This window comes from Homalodisca vitripennis, unplaced genomic scaffold, assembly GCF_021130785.1.
Source record: "Homalodisca vitripennis isolate AUS2020 unplaced genomic scaffold, UT_GWSS_2.1 ScUCBcl_7454;HRSCAF=15148, whole genome shotgun sequence".
NCBI classification, from domain to species: Eukaryota; Metazoa; Arthropoda; class Insecta; order Hemiptera; family Cicadellidae; genus Homalodisca; species Homalodisca vitripennis.
The window spans coordinates 3,076-28,985 of record NW_025783569.1 but is presented as its reverse complement, the minus strand read 5'-3'; the positions used below and the strand labels follow the sequence as shown (position 1 = coordinate 28,985).

At 32.6% G+C, this 25,910-nt stretch overlaps 1 protein-coding gene across 1 annotated transcript; it reads right to left on the bottom strand.

Moving 5' to 3' along the window:
- Window positions 1-80: 80 nt before the first annotated feature.
- On the bottom strand, window positions 81-25,910 carry LOC124374179 (E1A-binding protein p400-like; the record flags this gene model as incomplete). The annotated part of the gene is made up of 9 exons (XM_046832439.1): window positions 25,896-25,910; window positions 24,880-24,915; window positions 18,985-19,101; window positions 14,359-14,518; window positions 12,071-12,348; window positions 10,690-10,826; window positions 8,733-8,832; window positions 8,250-8,540; window positions 81-236 (listed from the first exon to the last, which is right to left on the bottom strand). Coding segments are annotated over exons 1-9 (1,290 nt in total), but the record flags the coding sequence as incomplete, so codon positions are not given.

Here is a 25,910-nt window from a genome sequence, read left to right as displayed (position 1 = left end):
ATTATGTTCCTCGGATTTTTTGTATTTCTTCTAGAGACCAATAGACTACAGTTACTATGAGCACTACTCTATGAGCACACCTGTACAGAGAGAGGGGTCTGGACGAAGGGCTTAGCCGCAGTTGCACTCTGGGTGTTATTGGCAGCTATGATGGTCTTGCCGATAGCAGCTGCTGAAGCTGTGCCGATAGCTGGCCCTGCAATCTGGTTCCTCAATAAAGCCAACTGCTGCTGCTGCTGATATGTTAGCAAACACAATCCAGGATGAATTCTCCAGAATAAAGATAATGAACTATGTTCTTAATTACATAATTAATGTAACCAAGATGGCCGACAAGTAACATCAAAGTGAAAGTGACCTCTTAAAAAAGTGTAGTATTAGTAGTGTTTTAACCAACAAATATTCATGAAAATACTCACAACATCTCAACTAAGAATTTGTAAGTCTATTCCATTATAATAAAATGATAATATACTTACTCAAAAGAAAATAAAAACAAAACCTTCTCACGCAAGGTTGAAGACTCTTCAAGATTAATGTCAATTATCAAACCATCAAGCTCTTCTTTTTATATACAAGCACTCTTAAAAGTTTTTCAATAACATATAAACACTCTTTAGTAAGAAATTAAAACAATTAACAACTGGTTTTAACACCAACATTAAAAAAACTATTGAAAACCACCACATCTGGTGTGACGTCACAGCCAACTCATCCATTGCTGCTAAATACGTCACTTCCAACACTACACCAGTTTATCAGCAAGGTGACAGACATACAGCTCGAGCAAGTGTGGTCAGGCAGCCGGGAGCACTAACCTCCAGCGCTGACAGTGCGTCTGCTGATAGCTGACTCCAGGCATCTGCTTGCTAACTCATATCAAAACTGACCTCATACACTCTGCCACTCCAAACACCTGTGTCTACACATCGGATTAAACTCTAAATAATTTGACTTTTAATAAATTCTTCATAAACTGGTACATTAATAAATTGACACGAGCAGCCGGCTTTAAATTCTACAGACTTAGTGAAACAGCCAAACACTGAATAAAAAACTGTATACTTTTTAAATCCACAGACATAGTGAATCAGCCAAACACTGCAGAAAAACTGTATACTTTTAAATCCACAGACATAGTGAATCAGCCAAACACTGCAGAAAAAACTGTATACTTTTAAATCTGCAGACATAGTGAATCAGCCAAACACTGCAGAAAAAACTGTATACTTTTAAATCCACAGACATAGTGAATCAGCCAAACACTGAATAAAAAACTGTATACTTTTAAATCCACAGACATAGTGAATCAGCCAAACACTGCAGAAAAAAACTGTATACTTTTAAATCTGCAGACATAGTGAATCAGCCAAAACACTGCAGAAAAAACTGTATACTTTTAAATCTACAGACATAGTGAATCAGCCAAACACTGCAGAAAAAACTGTATACTTTTTAAATCCACAGACATAGTGAATCAGCCAAACACTGAATAAAAAAACTGTATACTTTTAAATCCACAGACATAGTGAAATCAGCCAAACACTGAATAAAAAACTGTATACTTTTAAATCCACAGACATAGTGAATCAGCCAAACACTGCAGAAAAAACTGTATACTTTTAAATCTGCAGACATAGTGAATCAGCCAAACACTGCAGAAAAAACTGTATACTTTTAAATCTACAGACATAGTGAATCAGCCAAACACTGCAGAAAAAACTGCCCATTATTCAAACTGACCATCTATTAATTTACTTGAGGAAACAGTCAAACCTCCAATAAAAAAACTGATCTTACACCATAACAAAAATATAAAATATAAATAAAAATGTCCAGGTATCCTTGTGGTGTGTGCACTGTTGGCGTGAAGCACAAAGGTATTTTATGTACAGGGTCCTGCAACCAGTGGTTTCATTCTAAATGCCTAGAATGGCCAGATAAGAAATTTAAAAATCTATCCAAGAGTGACATTGAATCTTGGCAATGCAGTAAGTGCAAATCTACCAAATAGAAATTTACTATTGAAGCGGTAAAAACATCATGGAGTGAATTCTTTACAGCTAGAAAATACTTTAACTCAGATAGAACCCAATTGCAATACAAAGGAGAATCCTCTGAGTTCCTATACTATTCAAAATAATTATGACAATTTAAACAAATCAATAAAAATTTTAGAAGATAATTTGCTTGAAAATGAACTTTTAGTAAAAAATGATAAAAACGAAGATAAATTGGAAATGGCTGCAAAAAATTGGTGCTGCTCTATTAGAAAAAAAACCAGTTGCTAGAAGGAAAACTTGCACTTCTAGAATCCAAACTCACCAGTGCTGAAGCAAAAATAGAAGAAATGAGTACTGAGGAAGAAAGCTACCTGAGGAAAATTGAAAATCTTCTTCAAAAGATATCTGAACTGGAAGTACAACTTGACAACCAGAAAAAGCTTAATTTAGACATCCAATACACTTTTGAAGAACATGACAGGAAACAGGAGGAGATTATCAATGAGCTAGTACTAAAAAAAAGGGAGTTAGAGAAATCTATGCTGCTAAAGAGACGGGAAGGTCACTGCAGAGCATCCTCTTCTCAAGAATATGTAGACACTGAGACACAAACAACCCCTACACCTGATCAGCCTCCAACAAATGCTCCACATACTGGCACACTATTTAGTTCCTCTGCTCTTTTGCTGGACATAGCACAATTAAAAAACAGACAGGAGCAACTGGAACTTATGGTCAAGGAATGTACTGGAAAAATCCTTGACCAAAGCCAGGAAGCAACTTTGGCAAACAACGAATTTAGAGAAGCTTCTCCTACTTTAGAGCGTGTTCAGATGACACCCTCTAGAAGCCTTACTACCACCAACAAAAAGAATAAACACAAAGTATCAAAGGGGAAAAATCAATTTAGTGTGTCACTGCAAGTTGCAAAAAGTAAAATTTAACCATCAAAAACAACATAATTCAAAAATAGAACCTAACCATAAAAGTAAGCAGCAGCCGCCTCCTTTGAAGTTGGGATCACTTCACCCCCCTGAAAATTCAAAACCAAGACCACACAATGAAACTATAGAGGAATTCTTTGACAAAAATATTGACTACTATAAGCAAATTATAACCAGTAACCACCAAAGCAGAGAAACAATTACAGATTTTAATAGCAGTGATGAAGAAGAGGCACCTTTTTTAGAATCGAACATTTCAAGGAAAGGGAGACAAAAAACTCAATAAAAGGAAAACTTGCAGTCCTGCACCAAAATATAAGAGGGCTAGTAAATAAATCAAATCGCCTCCTTCACTTAGCTGAGTTGAAAAAGCCCGATGTCATCATCTTAACAGAGCATGGCCTCAGACAAAATCAGATAGAGTCCATACAATGGTTACCCGGCTATATCCTAGTTACCCACTACAGCCGTGCTAACCACAGGCTTGGAGGAGTAGCTATTTTTGTAGACAATGCACTCCAAAATCACGTTGAAGAAATTGATGTGTCTCAATACTGCCAAGAACTTGTATGTGAGGTCGCACTTATGAAGATCAATCTCAACAATTATATTACTTATATCATGGGTACGTACAGATCGCCAGACAGTAATCTGGATGTCGCAATGGCTACATTATCTCATCTAATAGACGACAAAAAAAATTGAGAACAAACCTCTTTTAATAATGGGTGATATAAATGTCGACATATTCAACCCAGACAGAAATACTACAAAATTAAATGAAATGCTTGCTTACCACAATGTTCAGAGAGTCAACTTGCCAGCTACAAGAATCACTCCTACTTCAAAGTCATCTATAGACTGGATTGTATCAAATAGCACCATTGATGCACTTGACACAACAGTTTTTCATACTGGGCTCTCTGACCACACTGCCCAGATGTGCACTATTACCAACCTGAAGAGAACAAGTTTGCCTAAATCAGTGCATAGAGCTATTGGGAGTAGAAACTTACATGAACTGAAAGGTTTGCTAACAAAAGAAGAAATGGGAAACTGTGTATACTTCTTTGAACTCAGAAGAAGCCTACAACAACTTTAGAAAGCTAGCGACAGCTGCCCTAGATGCTGCATGTCCCCTTATGACAGCTGGTAGCAAAAAGAGAACACTAAAGCACTTCGCTGATGCAGAAGCACTAGTGCTCAAGAATGAATTCCCTAACTCACCTTAACGAGTATGAAACTACAGGAAATCTTGAGGATAAAAACAAAGCAATGGATCTCAAAAAAAACCTATGACCAAAAACTGAAAACTCTGAGAAGCCAAGCTATTGCTAGTAAAATTTCCAACTCAGAAAACAAATCTAAAACAATCTGGGAAACAATAAATACTGTCCGATCAAAAAAACAAAACTGCTCACCTGAACTAAAACTAACCATTGATGGAAAGCTTATTGAAGATACATCTATAGTCGCTGAACAATTCAATAACTACTTTGCCAACATGGCAAAAAACACAATTAACCTTAGTAAAAACTCTCATAGAAAACCAATTGAACCAGCTGAACGCATAGGCACTCAAATTAATGAACTTAGTTCATTAAGACCCACAACTCAAGAGGAATTAAGATTAATTATTAAAAACTTTAAATCAAAAAACTCAGCCGGTATTGATGATATATCCACAAAAATACTAAAACACTGTGCAGAAGAACTTATCTATCCCCTTACTGATATCTTCAATAAATCTTTCAACGAAGGACACTTTCCCTCAGCACTGAAAATATCAAAAATCTATCCTAAATTTAAGACTGGTAGTAAATCAGAATTAAGTAATTACAGACCCATTTCATTACTACCAACTGTCTCAAAACTTTGTGAGAAAATTGTTCTCGTCAGGCTATTAGAACATTGCAGGTTGAACAACCTGTTAAGCAGCTCTCAGCATGGCTTCGTCAATGGCAAGTCAACAACTACAGCAATGATTAGCTTGATAGAATCAGTGACTGACAGCATAGAAAAAGGCAACCTGACTACAGCTATCTTCTTGGATTTGAGTAAGGCTTTCGACTGCCTGGGTCATGACCTCATACAGAAGAAACTAAAAGCACTTGGTGTAACAGAAACAGCTCTGAAATGGTTCGAAAGCTACCTCAAAGACAGAAGTCAAATAGTCGAACTAAAGTCTACTGAAAAAGGGGTGACTAAAGCATTCCGATCACAACCCCATCCTATACATAGAGGTGTCCCACAGGGATCCGTGCTGGGTCCAGTGCTTTTTATTCTTTTTATTAATGACCTTCCAGAATACTTACATGAATATACTAAAACTTTGATGTACGCTGACGATACAACCTTAATCCTTGACAACAATACACCTGAAAACCTTAGTGTAAATGCTTTTATTGCGGTCAACATGGCATATCAATATTGTGATGGAAATGACTTAGTGGTTAACCCCTCTAAAACTACCCAATTAGGGTTTGGGAGAAGAACAGGACAAATTAATTGCTCACCAGAAGTTAACTTGGTTGAACAAACCAAATTCCTCGGAATTACAATTGACTCAAGCTTATCCTGGACACCCCATATTGACCAGCTATGCAATAGACTAAACTCAAGCCTATATGCACTCAAACAGGTTAAAGAAATTGGTGATCTGACTACAGCACGTACTGCCTATTTTGCTCTATTTGAGGCACATATAAGATACGGTCTAGCTGTATGGGGAGGGACATCAAATGCAAACATGACCAGAATTCTAATCCTTCAAAAAAAAGCAATAAGAATACTTTGCAAACCTTCATTTCCGGGAAAGCTGCAGAGAGGTCTTTGCAACATTAAAGATCTTGACCGTGACCGCTCTCTACATACAAGAAGTTATTTTATATGTTGATAGAGAAAACCTATCAAGGCTTGAAGACCTGCACTACTACAACACCCGCAATTCAACTATGTATCCACTGCCCATTCACCACTTAGCACAGTATGAAAAAAAACCATCCTACATAGGAAGAAAGCTGAGCAACTGTCTACCGATAGAAATAAGAACGAAGAAGGGGAAACAGCTAAAGACTGAACTCCATAAACTGCTCTCACACCAGGCCATCTACACACTTGAAGAATTTTACCAAATGACCAACCCTGGACATTAATATTCTACTCTAAATGTTTTATGTCACCAATTAGGTTTATTAATTTTTGACACTATCTCTGTACTTGATGTATATGAATAAAGAACATTTTGACTTTGACTTTGACTTTGACTTAATTACACCATAAAAATGAAATATTATTTGTTAAAATATTTAAAAAGATTTCTTAATATTATTTCAAGTAGCATTGCTGTTGTCTGAAATCATTACATTTTTCAAAGTCTATTTCAAAAGCCAATTTAAATTCCAAATTCCCATTTACAAAATTGTGTTGTAATTTAAATACATACCATATAGATTTTAAATGTCATAGAAACTCTTACACCCCATGCTCTAAAATTCAATTCAATAGAATCTTATATTTATTACAAATACCCTGGGATTTGGAAATTCACATGAATATTAAAATTAAGGTATAATTTTTCAAAATTACTGGATAATATGATTTTTTTTATATAAATACAAGGCCTATTTTAAAAGTAAGTACCGTTTTTAGTTTTAATTTACACCGCCTCAGCGCTGCAGACGCCATTTAGCACACGAGTGCCATGTAGCTACATCTGTATGCATGGTTTTAAAAATGCCACCACCTATTGAGAATCCCACTGATGGGAAATCCATGCTGTAATACGTTTCTCAGTGCTAAAGGCTTCAATGCAACTGACATTCATTGCCAAATCAGTGATGTTGATAGTGAAAACATAAGTAATGGAATGGTGAGAAAATTGGTTAGGGCCTTCAAAGATGGCCGCACAAACATTCAAGATGAGGAACTAAGTGGGTAAACTTCAGTCATTACTGTTGGCTTGATTCAACAAGTGGACTGTCAAATGAAAGAGAACAGATGATTAATAATTTTGTCCTTATCTGAAGAGTTTCCTGCAGTCGCAAGAAGTGTTCTTTATGGAATTGTCAATTTTTAAATTATTGGATATTACGTTCAGATTGGGTGCAACCTTCTTTGACAATTGAATACAAAAGCTGGTCCCACAGATACGATAAGTTCCTTAATATTAATGGGAATTACGTAAAAAAAGTGGATAAGTATCGCCTTTCAAGTGAATAAACTATTTATGACAAATATATACCTATTAAAATGGTACTAATTTTTAAAACACGCCTCGTATTTAGGACAATATTTTCAAAAAATACAACCAAAATAAATTATACCACTTAAAGGTTAGCTTAAAATTAGTGTAGTTAGATTAAAGTTAATCTAGTAAAGATACACAATGAAAACCAATTTAGAAGAAAATCTTTACTTTTTTCCTTTATATACTTCATTTTAGAATATTAAAAAAAAATCATGTGTTTTAAGACTGGGATAGGTTCGTTAAATTCTAAACAATGAGGTTAACTTTTAAATTGCTACTGAATTAAATTTTAATATACTACCAAGTGTAAGCAAATAGATTAATTTTTGTAAAGAATCTTTATTGCACATCACCTCGACTGAATGAGGCTATGATCAATACAATGCCAAGAACAGTTAGTTCCTTGTGTTTGATTGTCTTCAACAAAATATTACAAGTCTAGAAAAATTTACAATAAAATGCCGATGGTTCTAATAATTTTGAGACCTCCACATAAAACTAATGTGCACATCAGTTAAAAAGGGTTTACAATAAAAAAAGTCACATCGCACATTAATATACAGGTGAATTATAAACACACATTTGGAAATTATGAAAAATAAAAGTTATTACTAACAATGCAATGCTGATTTTTATAAAACAAAATTGTCAGATGTTGCAGAAGTCTCTACAGGATTTTTGAGTCCTGTTTATCTGACTCAAGTAGTTTTTGATAGCTGTAAGAAATATTAGTGTTAGTTGTTTATAGTAACAATTATAAATGTCTTTCTAAGGATGTTATTTTAAGACATAAAAAAAGGTTAATTTAACAATAAACTCTACCATTGTCACATTCTAATTCTGCAGTTCTTATAATTTTCCATTTTCTCTGGAGACAAAAACATCAGAATTAAAAATATAAGTAACAATCTGAATACACTTTTGTCAGTCAATGGATAGAAAGAAGTACCAATTAGTTTAGAAACTTTGTTTTACAACGATTTAGTGCAGTTTTAGAGCATATCTGCTGAATAACTTAAGCTTCCAGAGAACTTTACATTATCAGGTACTCACAGCCTGCTGGGCAGCCAGCTGTTTCTCCTTGTTAATACGATCAGCACGACGTGTTGCTACTTCCACCGGACTCATGGGGTTGTCGTAGTCGATGCCGCAGCCTGCCAGTACCTCAGCATGCTTAGGGTTTTTCATGTCAGGTCTGTTGTTGAGCACTGGCTTCATGGTGGGCGTACGCTTGTTGGAGATCCCGCGTATTGAGTCAAACTTGGCGTTCATTACTTGCGTAAATGAGGTGTTGTTGTCTTGAAGAAACATCTGCGACGTCTTTATTGGTCGAGTACATTTAGTCTGTGAAAGCAGTAAGGGGTCTGAGCCACAGTTTGTACTTTATTGTAATTAGGATTATTTATAATGAAGCGTGAAAATAAATCAATTATGGTTACTCTTAGTATTTTATCCATAAAAAGTTATACAATTAATGACAAATTATTGAAATTACAAATAGTGTCCATTCTTATCCTAAGAAGAAAAATCATTTACCTGAGGTAGTTTGTAAACCCCCTTGGTTTTCTTTTGCTTCTTTGAATTCACATCTATAACCACCTTTCCTTCTTCTCTTGGTATAATGATATATTCGTACCTGAAAAAGTGTTAGACCTAATTTAAGCAAAAGATTTTTCTTAATTTCTAAGCCTTAATGGTCTGTTTTTTTATTAGAATAAGTCATTTGGTTTTGGAATTTATGGCTTGCAGTAGTAAACATATCTGTAAAAACCTGTAGTGTTTAATGCAGTACAACATGTTTTTGATGTTTATTCTCTTAGCAAGTTCATATAGCAATAAAATTAATAAAGGCAGATAATTTAAGAATATTATACGAGGATGTTCCAATCTATTATCCTAATTATCGCCTTTTAAAATCAAAATTGCATAGAATAGCAAAAAAGTTACCTAAATAAAGATTCATACGTAAAATAAAATAATGTTGTTTCTTAAATATCTAAGTCGACTCTGAAAATACAATTTTTCTAGGACATTCCTGATGTGATTATACAATTCATAATATCACTCAACAGGAAAAATTAATTCACATTTTACTAACTTTTCTCCTTGTAAGATGTAACAGTTACTTTTTGCAGCTATATCTTAAGATTATACAGAAAAGTGATAGCTTAATCGTCAGTGCTATGGTTTTAAAGGTAAATTTATTTTAATTTCTTGACAATTAAAGGAGTAAAAATAGGAGATCATTACTTATATATTGTCCCTTTCATTTTGTAAAAAAGCAACATTACATTTATTTTATATGCATCAATACAGATTAATTTAATTACACTGCAGCATAAGAAAATAAAACTTTAAGTAAATCTAGATTAAAGATTAAAGTTTTCTTTGATGTAGCAAAAATAATATTAATTATATTATGTACAAAGCCCATGCGCTTTGTGCTATACATGCTACGTTCCTACATCACAAATAAACAAGTAATTAATTAATCAGACAACTCAAACTTAAACATCTATAGACCACTGCAAAGAAACCAGTAAATATATAACAATAAAGAAAACAACATATCAATAAAGAAAAACTACAACTGAATGAGTGAAAAAACTCATTATTTTTAAAAAAACATTATCCTGTAATAAATTATTTCTTTTCTTTTAAACTACGTTAAAGTGGTGACTAAAACAAGATTTGATTTATAAGCAAGCCCTCTAATGACTTTTAACTAACATATAAATCAGCAAAGAAAACAATAATTGTCAACCGTGAAAAGTACTTCTTTTTCATAAAAATGCAACTTTTTTTTTTTAAAAAAAAAAAAGGAGAAGCCGATCCGCTTTTAAGCCTTACTCTGCCCGTCCTCATGAGCCACTGGCCTGTGCGAGGATGTTATCAAACAGAATAAGGGGGAGAGTCGATACAGTACAAGGTGATGGTAGGCCTACTGATAAAAAGTGCAAGGGTCACAGACAGGATTCTAACTCAGACTCAAAGTCCGACGTCTTAGACCGCCTCGGCTATCAGCGGTCAACTTCTGAGTTACATATTTTTACTGTGCAATTCATATTATTTATAAAATACTTTACATAATTAACACATAATATTTCACTCATAATGAAATATAATAAGACATGTCACAATGAGAAGATAATCAGAAACACACAGTGAAAATAGCCTAAGTTGATCCAGGTAAACAGAACGTTACACACCTAACCTCTCATACCCACCACATATAAATTTATGTGAACACCTACTTCATGGAAAATAAGCAACCAGCTATAATCTACTGGATTGACCTAAAAGGAACATTAATTCACAACTGAGGTCAGTTGGATTGGTCAGTTTAACAACATTTAAGCAGAGTTTGTTAGATTAAACTGTCATATTTTAAATTTTTTAACTGGTAAACCTACATTTTTCTAAAAACGATTTGTTTGTGGTTTAGATTTACATTGGATTCACAGCATGTTGAAACATATGCATTTGTAGATACCTGTTCTTGCACTGACGAGGGGATCGATAGATACGAGACACCATGTTGACCATGTCAGCCACCATCTCCCAGTTGGGTGTGTGACCCGGACAGACCACCACCAGATTCAGTGTCAGCTCTTGTACAAACTGCACCGCCTATATAACAAATTCCATCAGTTTCAGCTGTTTCTGGTAACTTTTACACTGGACTTTTTTTGTTTTATATCAAAAACTTTGACAAAATGCTATAAGGCAATCATTCATTGATAACAAATCTTTGGTTCTTCTTTATTACTTTGAAGGCTTTATTTCATACTGCATATTAAATTATAATTTGCACAGATAACTGATTTAAAAACATACAAAACACCAGAATGTATTTTAAAATATTTTAGCCTAAGCAATAATTCTTACTTGTTCTTAGAATCTCCCGTTTTTCCCCCCCCCAGTAATCTTAAAACCCAAAAGAAAAATATTTTTATGTTCTTAAATTCTTAGTTATGTTACAGATTTTTGTACTACAGTATGTTTTCAATGTTTATTTATGATAAAAGTAGCACATAACCACAGCTTCACCGGCAAATTCTATACAACATTCCATGTATTCGTTTGAATAGCTCCCACGATTTCAATAACACTTGAACTTTGAACAGTAAACATAAAAGTTCAATACATTTAACTGGCTCTTTTAATTCACATTGCAAAACTTTAGAGACAAAGATGGGATTTTTTTTTTTTATTTAAAGACCAGTGGGGCATAGCCTGGAAGCATTTACAAAATAAGAATAGGCCTATGTTCATCTAGGGACCTTAGGAATGCCAATGTAAAATTTAAGTACAATCCGTTGAATAATTTATATGTGAAAGCAAAACAAACAAACAAAGGCACTTTCGCGTTTATAATACTATTAGGATATTTTATGTCAAAATATCTGTGGTTTTATTTTTGGTTTTCACTGCCCAAGAGGAAAAACTTAAATTCTGGGCTAGAAAAAAAGATAAAAATAAAACTTTTAATAATGTTGTATTTATATATTCTTTAAGAGTATCAATTAAGTTATATGTAGAAGAAATAATGTTTTGATTTTGTTAGAAAATAAAGTTAACCATTTTGCCCAGTTTTAAGTTTTTTATATAAATTGCTAACTCTCTGTCATAAACCTCTTTTTTAATTAAAGTTACAAATTAAAGTTAAGAAACATTTCAAACTTTGCTGAAAAGATTTTTTTCCGAATTTGAAGTTTATGTTTACAAATATTACAGCTGTACCTTTGAACCTCATAAAATTAATGAATATAAGATATATATGTATAAGATAGTTGGTATATAAACCAATTTAAACTCATAAACAATTACAATAGGGATTCCATACAAATAGGTAATGTCTGTATGGGACAAACCTGCAATATCGCCCAGTCCTCGTGGATGAGCCACTCTGGCACATGTTCTGGTTCTGGTACCGGTTTGACAGGCTGTACCGGCTTAGTGGTGAGTCCGAGGGGGCTGGAAGGCACGGAGAGAGTAGGCCGAGTGCCAGTACCACCCCTGTACTTGTGAAGCCGCAGATCATGCCTCATCTTGACCAGAGCTGGAGACGGTCGGTCGAACAGCGAGCGTGGGGCGTGCATCATCGTGATCTCTTCCCTGTGCTGGCTTCGTATCTTGACTGGGTGACGGCCTACCAACAGCACCACACTTACGTTTAGTGTTGCAGAAAATAATGTTTAAAATACATGTATGAAATTAATAAAGAACCCCAGGAGGTCTCACTTTTAAGTTGTTTATAACTGTAAAAAGACCTTATTCTGGGTATAGCAAAATCCAAAGTGTTGCTTACATCTGGACACCCCAGATAGGGGTTTTGCAAGCCTAAACATGAGGAAGTACTGTCTCTCTACCTGCTTTGACAATATTCAGGTCCACATTCACCGTGAAATACAGTGTGGCCATAAGCGATTTTATCCAAATGATAGTTTCCCGTGGTACTAGTTTTTTTGGGATTTTATTAACAGCTCTTGATTATCGTTTACTTTTTCTAAAAGTGCACCAAGTGTTGGAGGTGTATTGCTGACAAAAAAGAGTGCATTATTTTCAGAATACAACCAACAAAAAACTTATCACATTTCACTTTTCTACTGATTTTATATTCTATTTTACATGGTGTTTTTCTTGATATTCCCAATGATTTCTTCTTTTTAAAATTGATAAACTGAATGCACACTGGTTAAAGTTGCTTTATTAGTTTTTTCACTCAAAACAATTCATTTTATTTGGGAAAAGATTTTTGATACTGTTTTACGGTCACCACTTTTTATATGTTTTCTTGCAGCTCTTGACGCCATAACACACAAAACTACAGTTAAATGAGAAACGTTTTAATAAGACACTGAGAAGTAAAAGAATTAAGATAACACTATGCAATTTAGGTCATAAACACAAGCTTATGCCAAATAGAGAGTACAAAGCACGTCCACTAAAATCCTTCACTCCCACCAAACTAATGAATACTTCAACTTTTAACTTTGTTTAAAAGCTCATTTTATCCGCAGCCCATAATATGTTATTGTTGTATTAGGCCGAGGTAATTCTAATAACCAGATCTAAGATAAGATGACAGATTCTTTCCTGTCCTGCCTCTACATTGTTTAGAACCATGACATCTTGCAATTAAGATTAAATGTACTCGGAGACAATCAGTGGAAAAACAGTATAAAATAAACCATATCTGTACTTATATTAGCACGTGCAAAAACTAGAATATTTTTACTGTCACTGTAATAAAAAGTGTCTCTTACACAATATCATAACAAATTCATACTATTTTAATATTTTAGTATTTAATCATCAATTTGGTGTACACATATTGTTTCATAATACATTATATGATCATTTCACACCCATATAGGTAGGGTAGAGTAAAATGTATTTAAGCGCTTTCGTGCAGGTCACGACAACAGTTGACGCAACCCACATGACACTAGGCGTGATGTTCCCAGTAAAGGTAGTAACATAAGTATGTCCCATTAGATCTGTACTGCACGGTGAAAATGGAACAGACTATAGAACAGGCTGCAATAGAGCTAGATTTCCTTTCTTTGAAGGTGACATGACATGTATTGACATGTATAATATATTCACACCGCTATCCCCACTCATGGTAAACATAACATGAGATCCCAACAGGATGTGGCCCTTACCCATTTTGAATATTCTATCATTCTGATAGTAATGCAAAGGCCCTTCGAGGACTAAGTTCAATAAGTGTTTTATTAGCCTCTTGTCCTCAGTGAAAAACTATCAATAAGAAGGATAGATTTCCTATCTCTGTGACTTGAAATTGTCAATGTTATAAACCTGTGCAGGGATTTTATAAGTTATTTATAAAATACAATATTAGAAGATACGAGAACAACACTACAAATGGGTTGTGGCAGTTGACATCCAGTCATGGTGGTAGTGAAAATTTTAAGCATAACATAGCAAAATATTATTTTTGCCAATCCATTATTTAAACTGCATTAAAAAAAATATATGTATATATATATATACATATATATATATATATATATATATATATATATATATATATACATATATGAAAACGAGTGTTTTTGAAGACTTTAAACATGTTTACTACTGAGAAAATAAATATACTGAAAAGAGTTTAGACAAATGATGTGTATCTGACCTTCACTAGTGGACTCGACTCGAGAGCGTTTTCGGTCCTTCTTGACATAGACAGGCGGCAGTTGGGCCTCAGACATGGTGGTGGGCTCGTAGAGGAAACACATGGCATGATCGATGTACACATCGCTGTCATCCACTGGTGGCGTGGGGGGGCACCACATCTATGACACCACATCACTTGTTACTTAACGTCATTCACTGGTATTTCAGGTCAACCACTTAGATGTAAACCATTCTTCCAATTATTGAATCTCCCTATTTTAAGGCATCCTTGGACCATTTTTGGTACTGCACTTTCGAAAATTATTGAATAATAAGAGGTTTATTTAATTAAAAACACATCGTTTTAATACTAATTAAAAAAGGAATGTTTACATAGTAAATAACCTTTGTGGAAATTGTACTGTGACATTACAAATATATGTCCCACAATCATCATATGTTTTGTTTATACTGTCCTGTGTACTGCATCAGCTTCATGCCCAATAACTAGACAGCCAGTTCACACAACTGTTATTTCATCAATCAAAGCATTTCTGATGTATTCATTTGAGTCGATTGTTATTTATATATCTTGCATATTTATTTAATTGACCCGCGATGACAGGTATACGTAAGAGTACACATATACGTGCAGAATGATTCCAAAATACAGTTCCAACTTCGAGAAATAGTTAAATGTGTTAAAATAAATAAAAAGATCCTAAAAATGCAAATACTTTGTTTTCTGCCCATCAATTTATTTGTGTTTTTATGTTAGTGTTTTTTTTTCTTTGAAGAAACCTTTACAGCTCAATCATTGTAAAATGTAATACACCTCACTGAATAAATGAGTTATGTCTTTTCATTAGAAAAATAATACTGATATAACAAGAAATGTCCCAATCTCCGAATCTTACAAAAACTGTTGAATCTGTATGAATTTCCCACTTTTTTACATTATAAACTGATGTTTCATCACGTGTCTCATAGGTGGCGCACAGCAACTGTTCATAAATCATAGATTATATTAACTTTGTGATTTCTCTCCAAAAACTTAAAAGGTTGCATTAGGAAAATTGAAAGTATTATCACAAAAATCCAGTTCATCAAATTTAAGTCTTGGTGAATATAAAACTTAGTTTTTTATCAGTGAAAATTGAGAATATTTCTGTTACATCCATTACAAAAAAACATGAATAGATAATTTTAGTTGATTTATCACTGGTCAGAAAAACCTGACATCTGGTAAAAGTAAAAGGAGAGCCTTGGCACCCTTAATAATGATTTTAATTGTTTTTCATTTCAATTAACTTAGAGATTAATTAGGTGCATGCAAAGTGACAAAATTCAACTAACTGTTATGGAATGTATTTTGCAAATTATTAGAAAATTATGTGTACAATTTCGGCATAGTTAATAATAATCTAGAATATGATAAAATTTCAGATAGTTTTTTAAACATTTTCTTATAAATCTTCTACAAATTTAAGAGGATTGTTCCTGGTATGAATGAAATTCACATGTTTTCAGACAATTGTGCTGCTCAGTTAAAGAGCAAGTATATATACCCAGTGTCTGTCATTCAAAAAAAAGATTTTTATGTTAATTTGAACTGGAATTTCAAATTAGTTGAATATGTGGCTCTAGAAACAGAATAGTATGGAGGCAAGTACAAGGAAGGGCAAGTGGTAATAATAACTGTTCAAAACTTCTAAACAATAGCACAGGAAAATGTATATTTCTCTAGCTTATATTCAGACCCATGAAAAGGAACTCAACGAACAATGGATGAACTTCCTGAAATTACAGAAATCCCACCCATGTATATGATAAAAACAGCAGTTCCTTAAGTGTGTCATCTGAAGGTTTGATGATAAAAGTAGGTAACTTTGAAATATTCAAAATTGATGAATAACAAATCCAAAGTCTTACTGATCTTAGCAGAGAATATGAAGGAGAAGACAGTTTCCAACGAGTCAAGCAAGTCGGATACTCAAATGTGTACACAGACTCGTCTGATGGTAAAGAAATAAACCATGGACTTAAGAATGAAATGAGTACTGGTTTCGATACATATACACCACAAAACATTTCCTAAAAAATATGTTTGGCGAAAAGTTTACGCTCCAAAGGGCAAGTATGTTGCAATAAACTAAAGTAGGGTGGGGAAATTTATGTTTAGTTTTTTTAAAGTTATGAAGAGATTGGGAAGCTGTTTTTTTTATGGGGATGACAAGATTGTTTGTATTTTTAGAGAACACTTTGCATATTCTTAAAAACCTAAAATAAACTTAAATTGTGGGACGTTTGGTAGAGTTTGGTACAACTTTGACAGCAACATCAATGTCTTGAACAATGAACTAAAGAAACTGATAAAAGTAAACCATAGTTATATATAGTTTTATAAAGTGAATGATTTTTAATTTTTTGTTTTATATATTACATTTAATTAGGGAGTAAATAACAATTAAAAATTAGGACATGGTTTAAAAAATTACACGTTTATAGTCTACTAATCTTCAGCTATAAATACTGTAGAATACAGATTACAATAAGAAATACAATATACACTGGAAAACTATAAAATGTTATTTATGCAATTTACAAATCTGTACCCAAGAGGTAAAGGTATCGAAAAAACTGTTATTTTTCACGAGAGCATTTTTTTACAATTAGCAATTAATTTTCATAACACTTATAAAGTATTAGGAATTTCATTAAAGAATTTTTCCAGATTGTTTTTTGTAACTCGTATTATATAAAATTACTATTTCGAATGCCATAAATAAGGCATTCTCAAAAGTCTTAAAAAAAATAATTTTTTGAAATAAGTGCAATATGATATGATGAGGACACAGTGTTGTTTACTTCTAAGCAATCTAGGAGATAAAAAATAAAAAATATTCTGCAGAAGTGATTTAACAATACAACAACATTAACTAATACTCTTGTTAGTTTCATAAGTTCACTATAGAAGTTAACAGAAAGTTCGTGTTATATCCACTAAATTGCTTAACAGTAGGCAACACTATGTCCTTATAGTGTTATTTACCTTCCTGCTACATATTTTCGCTATTAATAATGACTGATCTTAGGGTTCTATACCACTACATTGAGTGACAAATGAATGAGGGCGGTTTAATAAGTCTGGTAAATTTGTATGAATGGGAAATTTTCAGAACCTGCACTGTTGTTGGTAAGCCTATATATTTCCACAGATATTACAGCAATTTTCGAATGGCAACTGTTATTAGTTCATTGTTGGTCGCCAGCTGAAGTGGTAACTGCAAAGTTAGTTACCTACGATGGAGATAAACAAATTTTGCATGGTCATTAAACATTTTCATTTGATGGCTTGGGCAGCTGCACAGATCAAATTCGAGTTGGATAAAGTCCATATGGGTTCAGTACCAACATTGAAGACCATTTACTTTTGGATCAATGAGTTTAAAAGTTGTCGGAGAAGCACGGAAGATGAAGTACGCTCCGGTCGGCCTGTTGAAGTCACCACACAGGAAACTATCGATAAGATAATGGAAGATCGAAGATTAAAAGTTCGTGTGATAACTAACATTGTAGGCATCTCAACTAAACGAGTGCATCACATCATCCAGTAAAGTCTGGCCATGAACAACCTCTGTGCACAATGGGTGATGTGCCTGCTCACTTTGAACCAAATAGGGAAACAAAAGAAAATTTCTTCTCAGAATCTAACACTTCTCAGACGCAATCCACAGGACTTTTTGCACAGATTCATAATCGTAAATGAAACTTGGATCCACCATTACACTCCAGAAACTAAACAATAGACTTGGTGGGAGAGTGCACCAAAGAAGGCGAAGACTGTTTTGTCAGTTTGAAAGGTGACGGCCACTGTTTTTTGGGATTCCCAGGGTATAATCCGGATAGAATTTTTTGGAAAAAGGCAGATCCATAACTGGGCCCTATTATGCTGCTTTGCTGGATTGTTTGAAACAGGAACTCATTGAAAAAGTCCAAGATTGACATGGAAGAAGGTACTGTTTCACAAGGAAAAGATCCAGCCCACACAGCAGCTATCGTAATAGCAAAAGTGCTCGACTTGGGATTAAAATTGTTTCCTCATTCAACCTATTCACCAGACTTGACTCCAAGTAATTTCTTATTCCCAAATTTTAAAAATTTGGCTTGGTGGGAAGAAATTTTCATTGAATGAGGAAGTTTCCACCGCTATGACAGACTATTTTGCAGAGTTTGACAAAGCCTACTTTTGCTGATGGGTTGAAAAACTTGGAAACTCACTGTTGGATCAAGTGGATACCCTTGCACGGAGACTATGTCGAGAAATAAATGAGTTTTTGCCTTTAAACAATATTTTATTTTATTTTTACCACACTTAATAAACCACCCTCTTACATCATGGACATATTGTTAACTCAATTTCATAAAAATATGAATATGGTGTTGTTTACCTCCGGATTACAGAAATATGCATCAATGAATTATTATTGTGAAATTTCAGTCTAATGAATTTTATTGCAAAGGCATACAATCATATAAGCCGTCAAAATCTACCAAAAAAGCTCCAAAAACAAAAATAAAGCAGAAATACAAAATACTATATTGCCTGATACTTCAACAACTACGTCCACTATTGACAACTTACCGTTAACTGGGCAAAGTGTGCAGTTAAACTTATAATGCTAGAGGAACTTGGGGAAGGAAATTTACATTTGCATGCAGTAGGTTTCTTTTTGGCCTGCACTCTTTTCCTCCGGGTTTTCTGGGAGGACAATATTGAAAAAAAGAAGGAACAATTGAGACAGGATTACAAAAATGTGACATGTTAGTAAAAAAAAAACAGTATATTTTGGATCATTCTATTTTTATTATTTAGCCATAGATCATTTTCATGACAGGAATCAGTTTAAAATACCTCACAAGTATTTTTGTGTGTATCAAGTCCAATTCCTGTACATGAGTTAGTTCAGTATTAAATGATGTTTTAAGGCAAATCAATATAAATGCAACGAGATTTTTTAGTATAGTTATTTCATAATAAATTGTAACATTTTTTTTGAAAATGTTTAAACATTTTCATTATACCTTAACAGTTTTTGCCATGATGATTAAATATGTTTTATAGTTTATTAGTGTACAGAACAGTTTATTACAATCATAATTAAACAATATTGATGAAAATTGAGTCATAGATAAATAAAATATACATTTTTAATTTAAACACTGCAAATTTGTTAATTTGGCCTTAGGAGATACCCTGTGTCAGAAGGAAATATTTCCTGGGATCGAAAGGGTTAAAGAATGGATGCAGTTGTCTATGTTGTATTAAACCATCCTAACTGGCATTCACAGGATATTATCCAGATATTTCAAACTTCACCAGATAGTTCGTTTAGTCATAATATATAAAAGAATGTTTTATAATGTATGGCCGCACAAGGGGGGTACTGAACACAAACTAGAATAGCACTGCCTAGTCAGGACTTGCGTTGTAAGTTTCCCAAGGCGTGTATAGTGCTGTCATAGTCAGTTCAGTGTTGTCTATGTCAATTAACCTGGGTTGTTCTATAGTGATTATTTTAGCTAGTGCTGTTTTGTTTCTCTTCATTTTTTTTTTATGGCGTGTTGCTGTGGACTCTAGTTAAAGTGGACTATGTGCAGTGAAATTTTACGTCTCAATCAGTAAAAGATGCTCTAAGACAGTTTTTAGTGTTGAAACAGCTTACAAAAATTACTCAATGAGAAACTGAAGAGAACAGTATTTTCCTCTTATAAAAATGGTGACAAGTCGACTGTTGATAAACCTTGTTCTGATTGACTACAAACTACCTATACAGACAAAAATGTTGAGAAAATTCAAGAATCTTTGTTCACAGATCGTCGGAGGATCACAAGAACAATTGTCAACACTGCACAAGAGTGTTCATCGAAAAAGATCCAATTTGAGGAAGACCTAGCTGTATGATGTTTTATTACTTTCACGTATGAAGAGGAGTTTGAAATTACTCAGATGTGACAACACTGATGATGTCAAGGAAAAAAGAAACAAGGGAGAAGCTGTTGGTTTTAAAGGGATACAGTAGATTTGCAAAAAATGTAATACTGTACACAGCTTTAAAAAAATAATTCTGGTTCCTTTGCACCTTTCTTAGTATTTTCTCTGCCTGTCCATGTTTTTTAAACACATAAAATGAGTTCCTATTCGCATAAAATGATTTTATGAATTTAAGGTAGGAGATTCAACTTGTCACAGATGTTAGTTGTAATAATGTTTAAAAGTAAAAAAGGTACAGCCAAATATAATTTCCTGTTTTTAAATCTTGGATGAAAAATATATTTTTAACTAATAAATAACAAACTAATTATGTATATGTATTTAAATGTGAAAGCAAATCTACATAAAATGTATCACCTCAGTTATTTTTTATCACAATCTAACAAAAGTGATATCAATATTTTTGCTTTATGTTGGATTACTTTTTTATACTTTCTTGATATTCTTTATGTGTAATGTCTTTTTCTACAAAATTTGAGATCAATTTTTAAAATGGACAACATTTTGAAAGTGTAGGTAATATCTTTTGTAATTTTTACTAATCAGACTCAACAATGCTGAGTTTTGAATACAAAACTGATGTACCATAAAAAATATTTTTTACAAAAATAAGCAGTGTATAGTTATGGTATTTGTTATTTTTACTTAACAAATTATCAGAATGCAGTTTGGTTAGTTCATTACACAATACCATGTAAAAGAACAATTAATAAGGATAGTTCATAATCATTTTTTAAATTTTGCCTTTATGAAGAACTTTTGTTGAAACAGTTTTTGACCAGCTACAGTAAAGTAAAATAGTGATTCTTCTGAAGAACTTTAAATGAAACAATCCAATAATTTTCTAGTTTTAACTCATGAGGCCTTTTATTTTTTTTTTATCATCAATTTATCAATCAAGAAATAATGTAACAACATGTTGGTTTGCACCAACTTCACATTGATTTTATGCTTTATTAAAATTCACCAGCTACATTTTTTTAAATGATAAGTATCTCTGTTTGATTGTTTAATTCATTAAGAACACAAAGATAACATATTTTTGGGATTATTATTTTAACTGTTGGTTTAATATTGTGTTAAAACAAACATGACATCATATAGATTCTAGTAGGAGGTTTGTGATAATAATTGTAGTAAAAAATATTTAGATTAAAGATAGTTTTTTATAAAACTACATGCAATTTTAGTAACAATTATGGTCTGCTTCTTTTGTAGGTATATACCCACATTACTGTAAAATTTGACACATATTTAATTAACTAGCTTCAATTTTAAACAAACTTTCAAACATTGTTTTTTACATGTTCATTTAGTTTACGTTTTGGAGAACTACTGTTTACTTCTCAGGAGTCACCATTTTAATATACAGGGTGTTTCAGACCACACAGTTGAAAAACTTGCAAAAACAGTTGAATGGCATGCCCTTTGAAAGCTTATCTTGTACTTTTTTCAACATGTAAAATGGAAATTCATAATTTTCAATATAAAAGTACCACAGTAAAAATAAAAGACTCAGAACGTTTTCGAAACATCTCTATTACTCAGACAAGACAAGATATTTTGAAAGTATTTATAGCAAATTATTGAGCATTTAAAGAATTTTAAAATTATGTGCTACATGATGTATCTTGCTATTTGAAATTTTCGAGATTCGAACCTGTGACTCTCATCTTCGGGCACAACCTGTATTTTGAATGTGATAAACAGTTTTCTTACGTTCTCCGTTTCACATTTATCAGGGTTACAGTCTATTGCATCACTCTATTTTGAACAGGTTCATCCACAAGAGATTGCGGTCAGTTGGTTTGAAACACGCTGTATAGAGAGTTATTACATTTTACACCATAACTAATGAGACTTTTCTGTATTAATGTAAACTTTAGGAATCAATGTGTTGCCCTCCATATAATTGATCAATCCATATTAAATAACTTTAAAATAACTATATTGCTGTCTAGTAAAACCAAAGTTTTCGATTTTCAGAGAAGAATTTTAAAGAAAATTATCAAGATTTGTTATGCTTGCATGATTAAATAAAATATATATTTTTAATTATTATTAGTAAATAGTAAATATCTGTTCCCATTATCATAGTGATTCGGATTTGACTAAAAACTAAACTAAACTCTTATTGTTGTATTAACGATTCTGACAGTAAAATAGTGTGTCAATTTTGATAATTCATACTTCTATAATGTTTAATATTGTACTACATTATTCTAGTCATTTAAATGTATTGCTGTGTTCAATAGGTTTCAAACTATACCATGGACACAATACTCCAGAATAAGGTTATACGAACTTTTGGAGTCCAGTCATTATCAGTCACCCATTTAAAAATACAGTCACTCAACCAAAACTTTTTTATAAATTGTTTTATACATGATTACAGTAGGGAAATCGTACTATCTAACTGGTAAATGTTTTTTTTGTGAGTGTTACAGCAGTGATCTACAAATCAATATGGTATTGTAGCAATTATTTATTCTGACAGCTGACATTTTTATTCCAATAACGTATTTGTATATGTATTGAATGTATTTTTTTGTAGTCTCATATTATAGCTAAAAATGTCTAAAAGAATAATGTATGTAACAGAATTTACGGCAAACATAAAATTAGATAAAAACATAGATACAATGTTTGTTTTATTAATGCTTTGGGCTCCAAGCACCTAGTGGAATTTTGCTGCTAAAATAATCAGGGCTAAAACACTAAAATTTGCATTTAAAACGTCATACTTCATTTTAAAATTCAAGGTAAAATCATAATTGTGTTTTGTATTTCTTAGCATGAATGGCTTTGTTCAATACAGATTCCAAAATAAATAATCATTAAAGAAAAACATCGTAAATATCATATGTAGAGTAACAAAGTTTTCAGATTTTTTCTAATTCAGGTTTAGAGAAATATATCTATAATAAATATTTTAGACACAACATGTAATTTTATTCTGAGGTAAATGTACTTGCTAACATTATCACAAAGTTTAAAAGGTACAGTATGAAAGATGAAAGTTTACTACACTTAGGTTATTTGGTCTGCAAGACTTTGTGTAACTGATTTTGTAGAAACTATGAACTGAAAAAAGTAACAAACATCATTTTACTAACTTTTTAGAAACATAAAATATGTAATTTGGATAATGAAATTGCTTGGTGGGAAAAACAAAAGTGTTTAAAATGTTTGATTAATTGGACATTGGTTCTTCTTGCTACAAAAAGGAAACAATATGGCACTCTGATATAAATTGGATTAAAAAACCATCTGGTAAAAGGATTAAAAATTACATTAATTTCAACATATTTATTTTGTTTTTTACAAATGTAAAAATTTGAAACATTTTTTCAATGAAATTAAATAGAAAATGTCAATATTCATAGATAGTTATTTTACATTTGTGTTGTTTTTAAACCCTTGCAATTTTAAATAAAATGTTGCTTTCGATAGCATTTCTATGTTGTAATTTTCTTTGTACTAAAACAATAGCACAATAATTTGAAATTTGGTTAGTTTATTAGTTTATGTGATTAAGGGCCTTTTATATAATAATAATCAAAAGATCTCTTAAAATTATTATACATTTTACAATAATAAGTGATAAAAAACTTGATAAAAACTGTTTATATTGACTTGAAAAGTTAAATACATCAAGAGTGAATGCCAGTTCGATAGCTAGCCCTTGCTTCTTACCATATAACATTTTTATTTTGTCTTGTAAAACTGTAACAGTAATATGAAGTTATTAAATATTGTAATTCCTACAGAAATTCAATAAACATTGTAGTAAGTTACATTCAATCGAAATCACAATCAAAAAAGTGTTAAATCTGACAGAGGATGTTTCCTACAATGTGACAAATATGTTCATCAATGTCTGTTAAACTTACATTATTACATTGCTGGTTTATTGTAGTAAATATCTTGAAAAAAATATTTTTTTATTTTGGTATGCACATTTAGAGTAAATAAATAAATAGTATAGAGGGACAACTCTTAATTAAGTTGTTCAGGAATAAAGTTGTGTGACTAGACAAATATAAGTAGGCACACATTAATAAGGAAAAGTATTTTCAGAAGATTCACCAAATTAAAAATGCTTTTTAGGCATTTCACACCACTGGCAAAATGTATTTTTCACTACCAAATACAAAACTATGTTTGTATTCTGTGGTATAAAACATGTACTGCAAGATATCATGAAAATAAGTTTTAATTTATGGTATGTCTATACAAATAAAGTTTTTAGTGTGTTCAACATTTTCAAACAAAATAATTTTAAGATTTAATTTTAAAATTTGTTCAAAGTTACGCTGAAAAATCTTCTGAATTTTGTGTAAAAAAAACTCCAATACTAATTTGACGAAAGAAAACAGTGTATAAGCAGTACTGGTTTATTACAATAAAATATAAACAAGAAATAATAAACACTCATTAACATTTAAGCTTTCGTGCAGATGATTTATGCGGGGTGGTACTTACAGGCATTTGTTCACGAGCGTTCTGCGAGACCCAAATCTGCAACAGACAAGAATGTCACAACTTCACATAACCATTATGGTTGAATGTACTGATGATTGTATTGCATGATTTATAGCAAGGAGTGAAGTTCTCCGCCTTGCCAAGTACTCGTACCAGCAACAGGGAAATTCCCCTTGTGATGGTCTATTATTGGAGACCATTCATCCTAGCAGAATTGCCAGTTTTGGAAGATAAAATTAATCTTTTTCACATGAAGAGATTATGTCCACTAAGATTCCCTCACATTTACTTCCAACTTCATGAAGTTACAAGTACACAGAGGAATGCAGTTCCAGCATATGTTGCAATTTTTTTATTCAACCTCTTTTTGGTTGATTCTCTGACTATTACAGCAGGACAATTTTCACTAATAAGAAGAAAAACTTTGTTTTTAGTCAGTTAATCGATTCTGACTCATCAGCTTTAAAGAATATCAGCCCATAAGATGGACGGACAGTGGTTGCTCTGAAATAAGTCTTAAGTGGTATCATGATGGACACAGTCAGTCAGTCTTACATTGCATCCTTGAACGCCGGTCACTTTGCACACTGCTAATGTTTTGGTACAGTTAAAGAGTACCAAATAAGTTTAGGGAGTGCATGAAAAGCCTCTAAGAGCAAAATTCAGTGTTGTTAAAAGATGGTCCACATGCCTGACCACACCAGTCTCACTGCTAAAACTAGCGGTGGAAACAATATTTCAAAAAATCTCATGAAAGAATGGAATTTTGTTTATGAAACCATGAAAACTGTTGCCATTTTATGTTCAGATTCTGGACCCCGTACTGTTGGTCTTATTGTGGAGTCAGAGTAGAGAGTAGATATTGTGATATCGCCAAATAAACATAACTGTCAGTTAATATTTAGGGACCTTTTCCTGTTCATAAGTTCCAGATGATGCCTTTGACTAAACACCTTATCCAAAATTTTAATCTGTTTTGAGGATATTTCCACTGAGGTTGTAGAAAAATTACTCACTCTTTTGAAAATCAT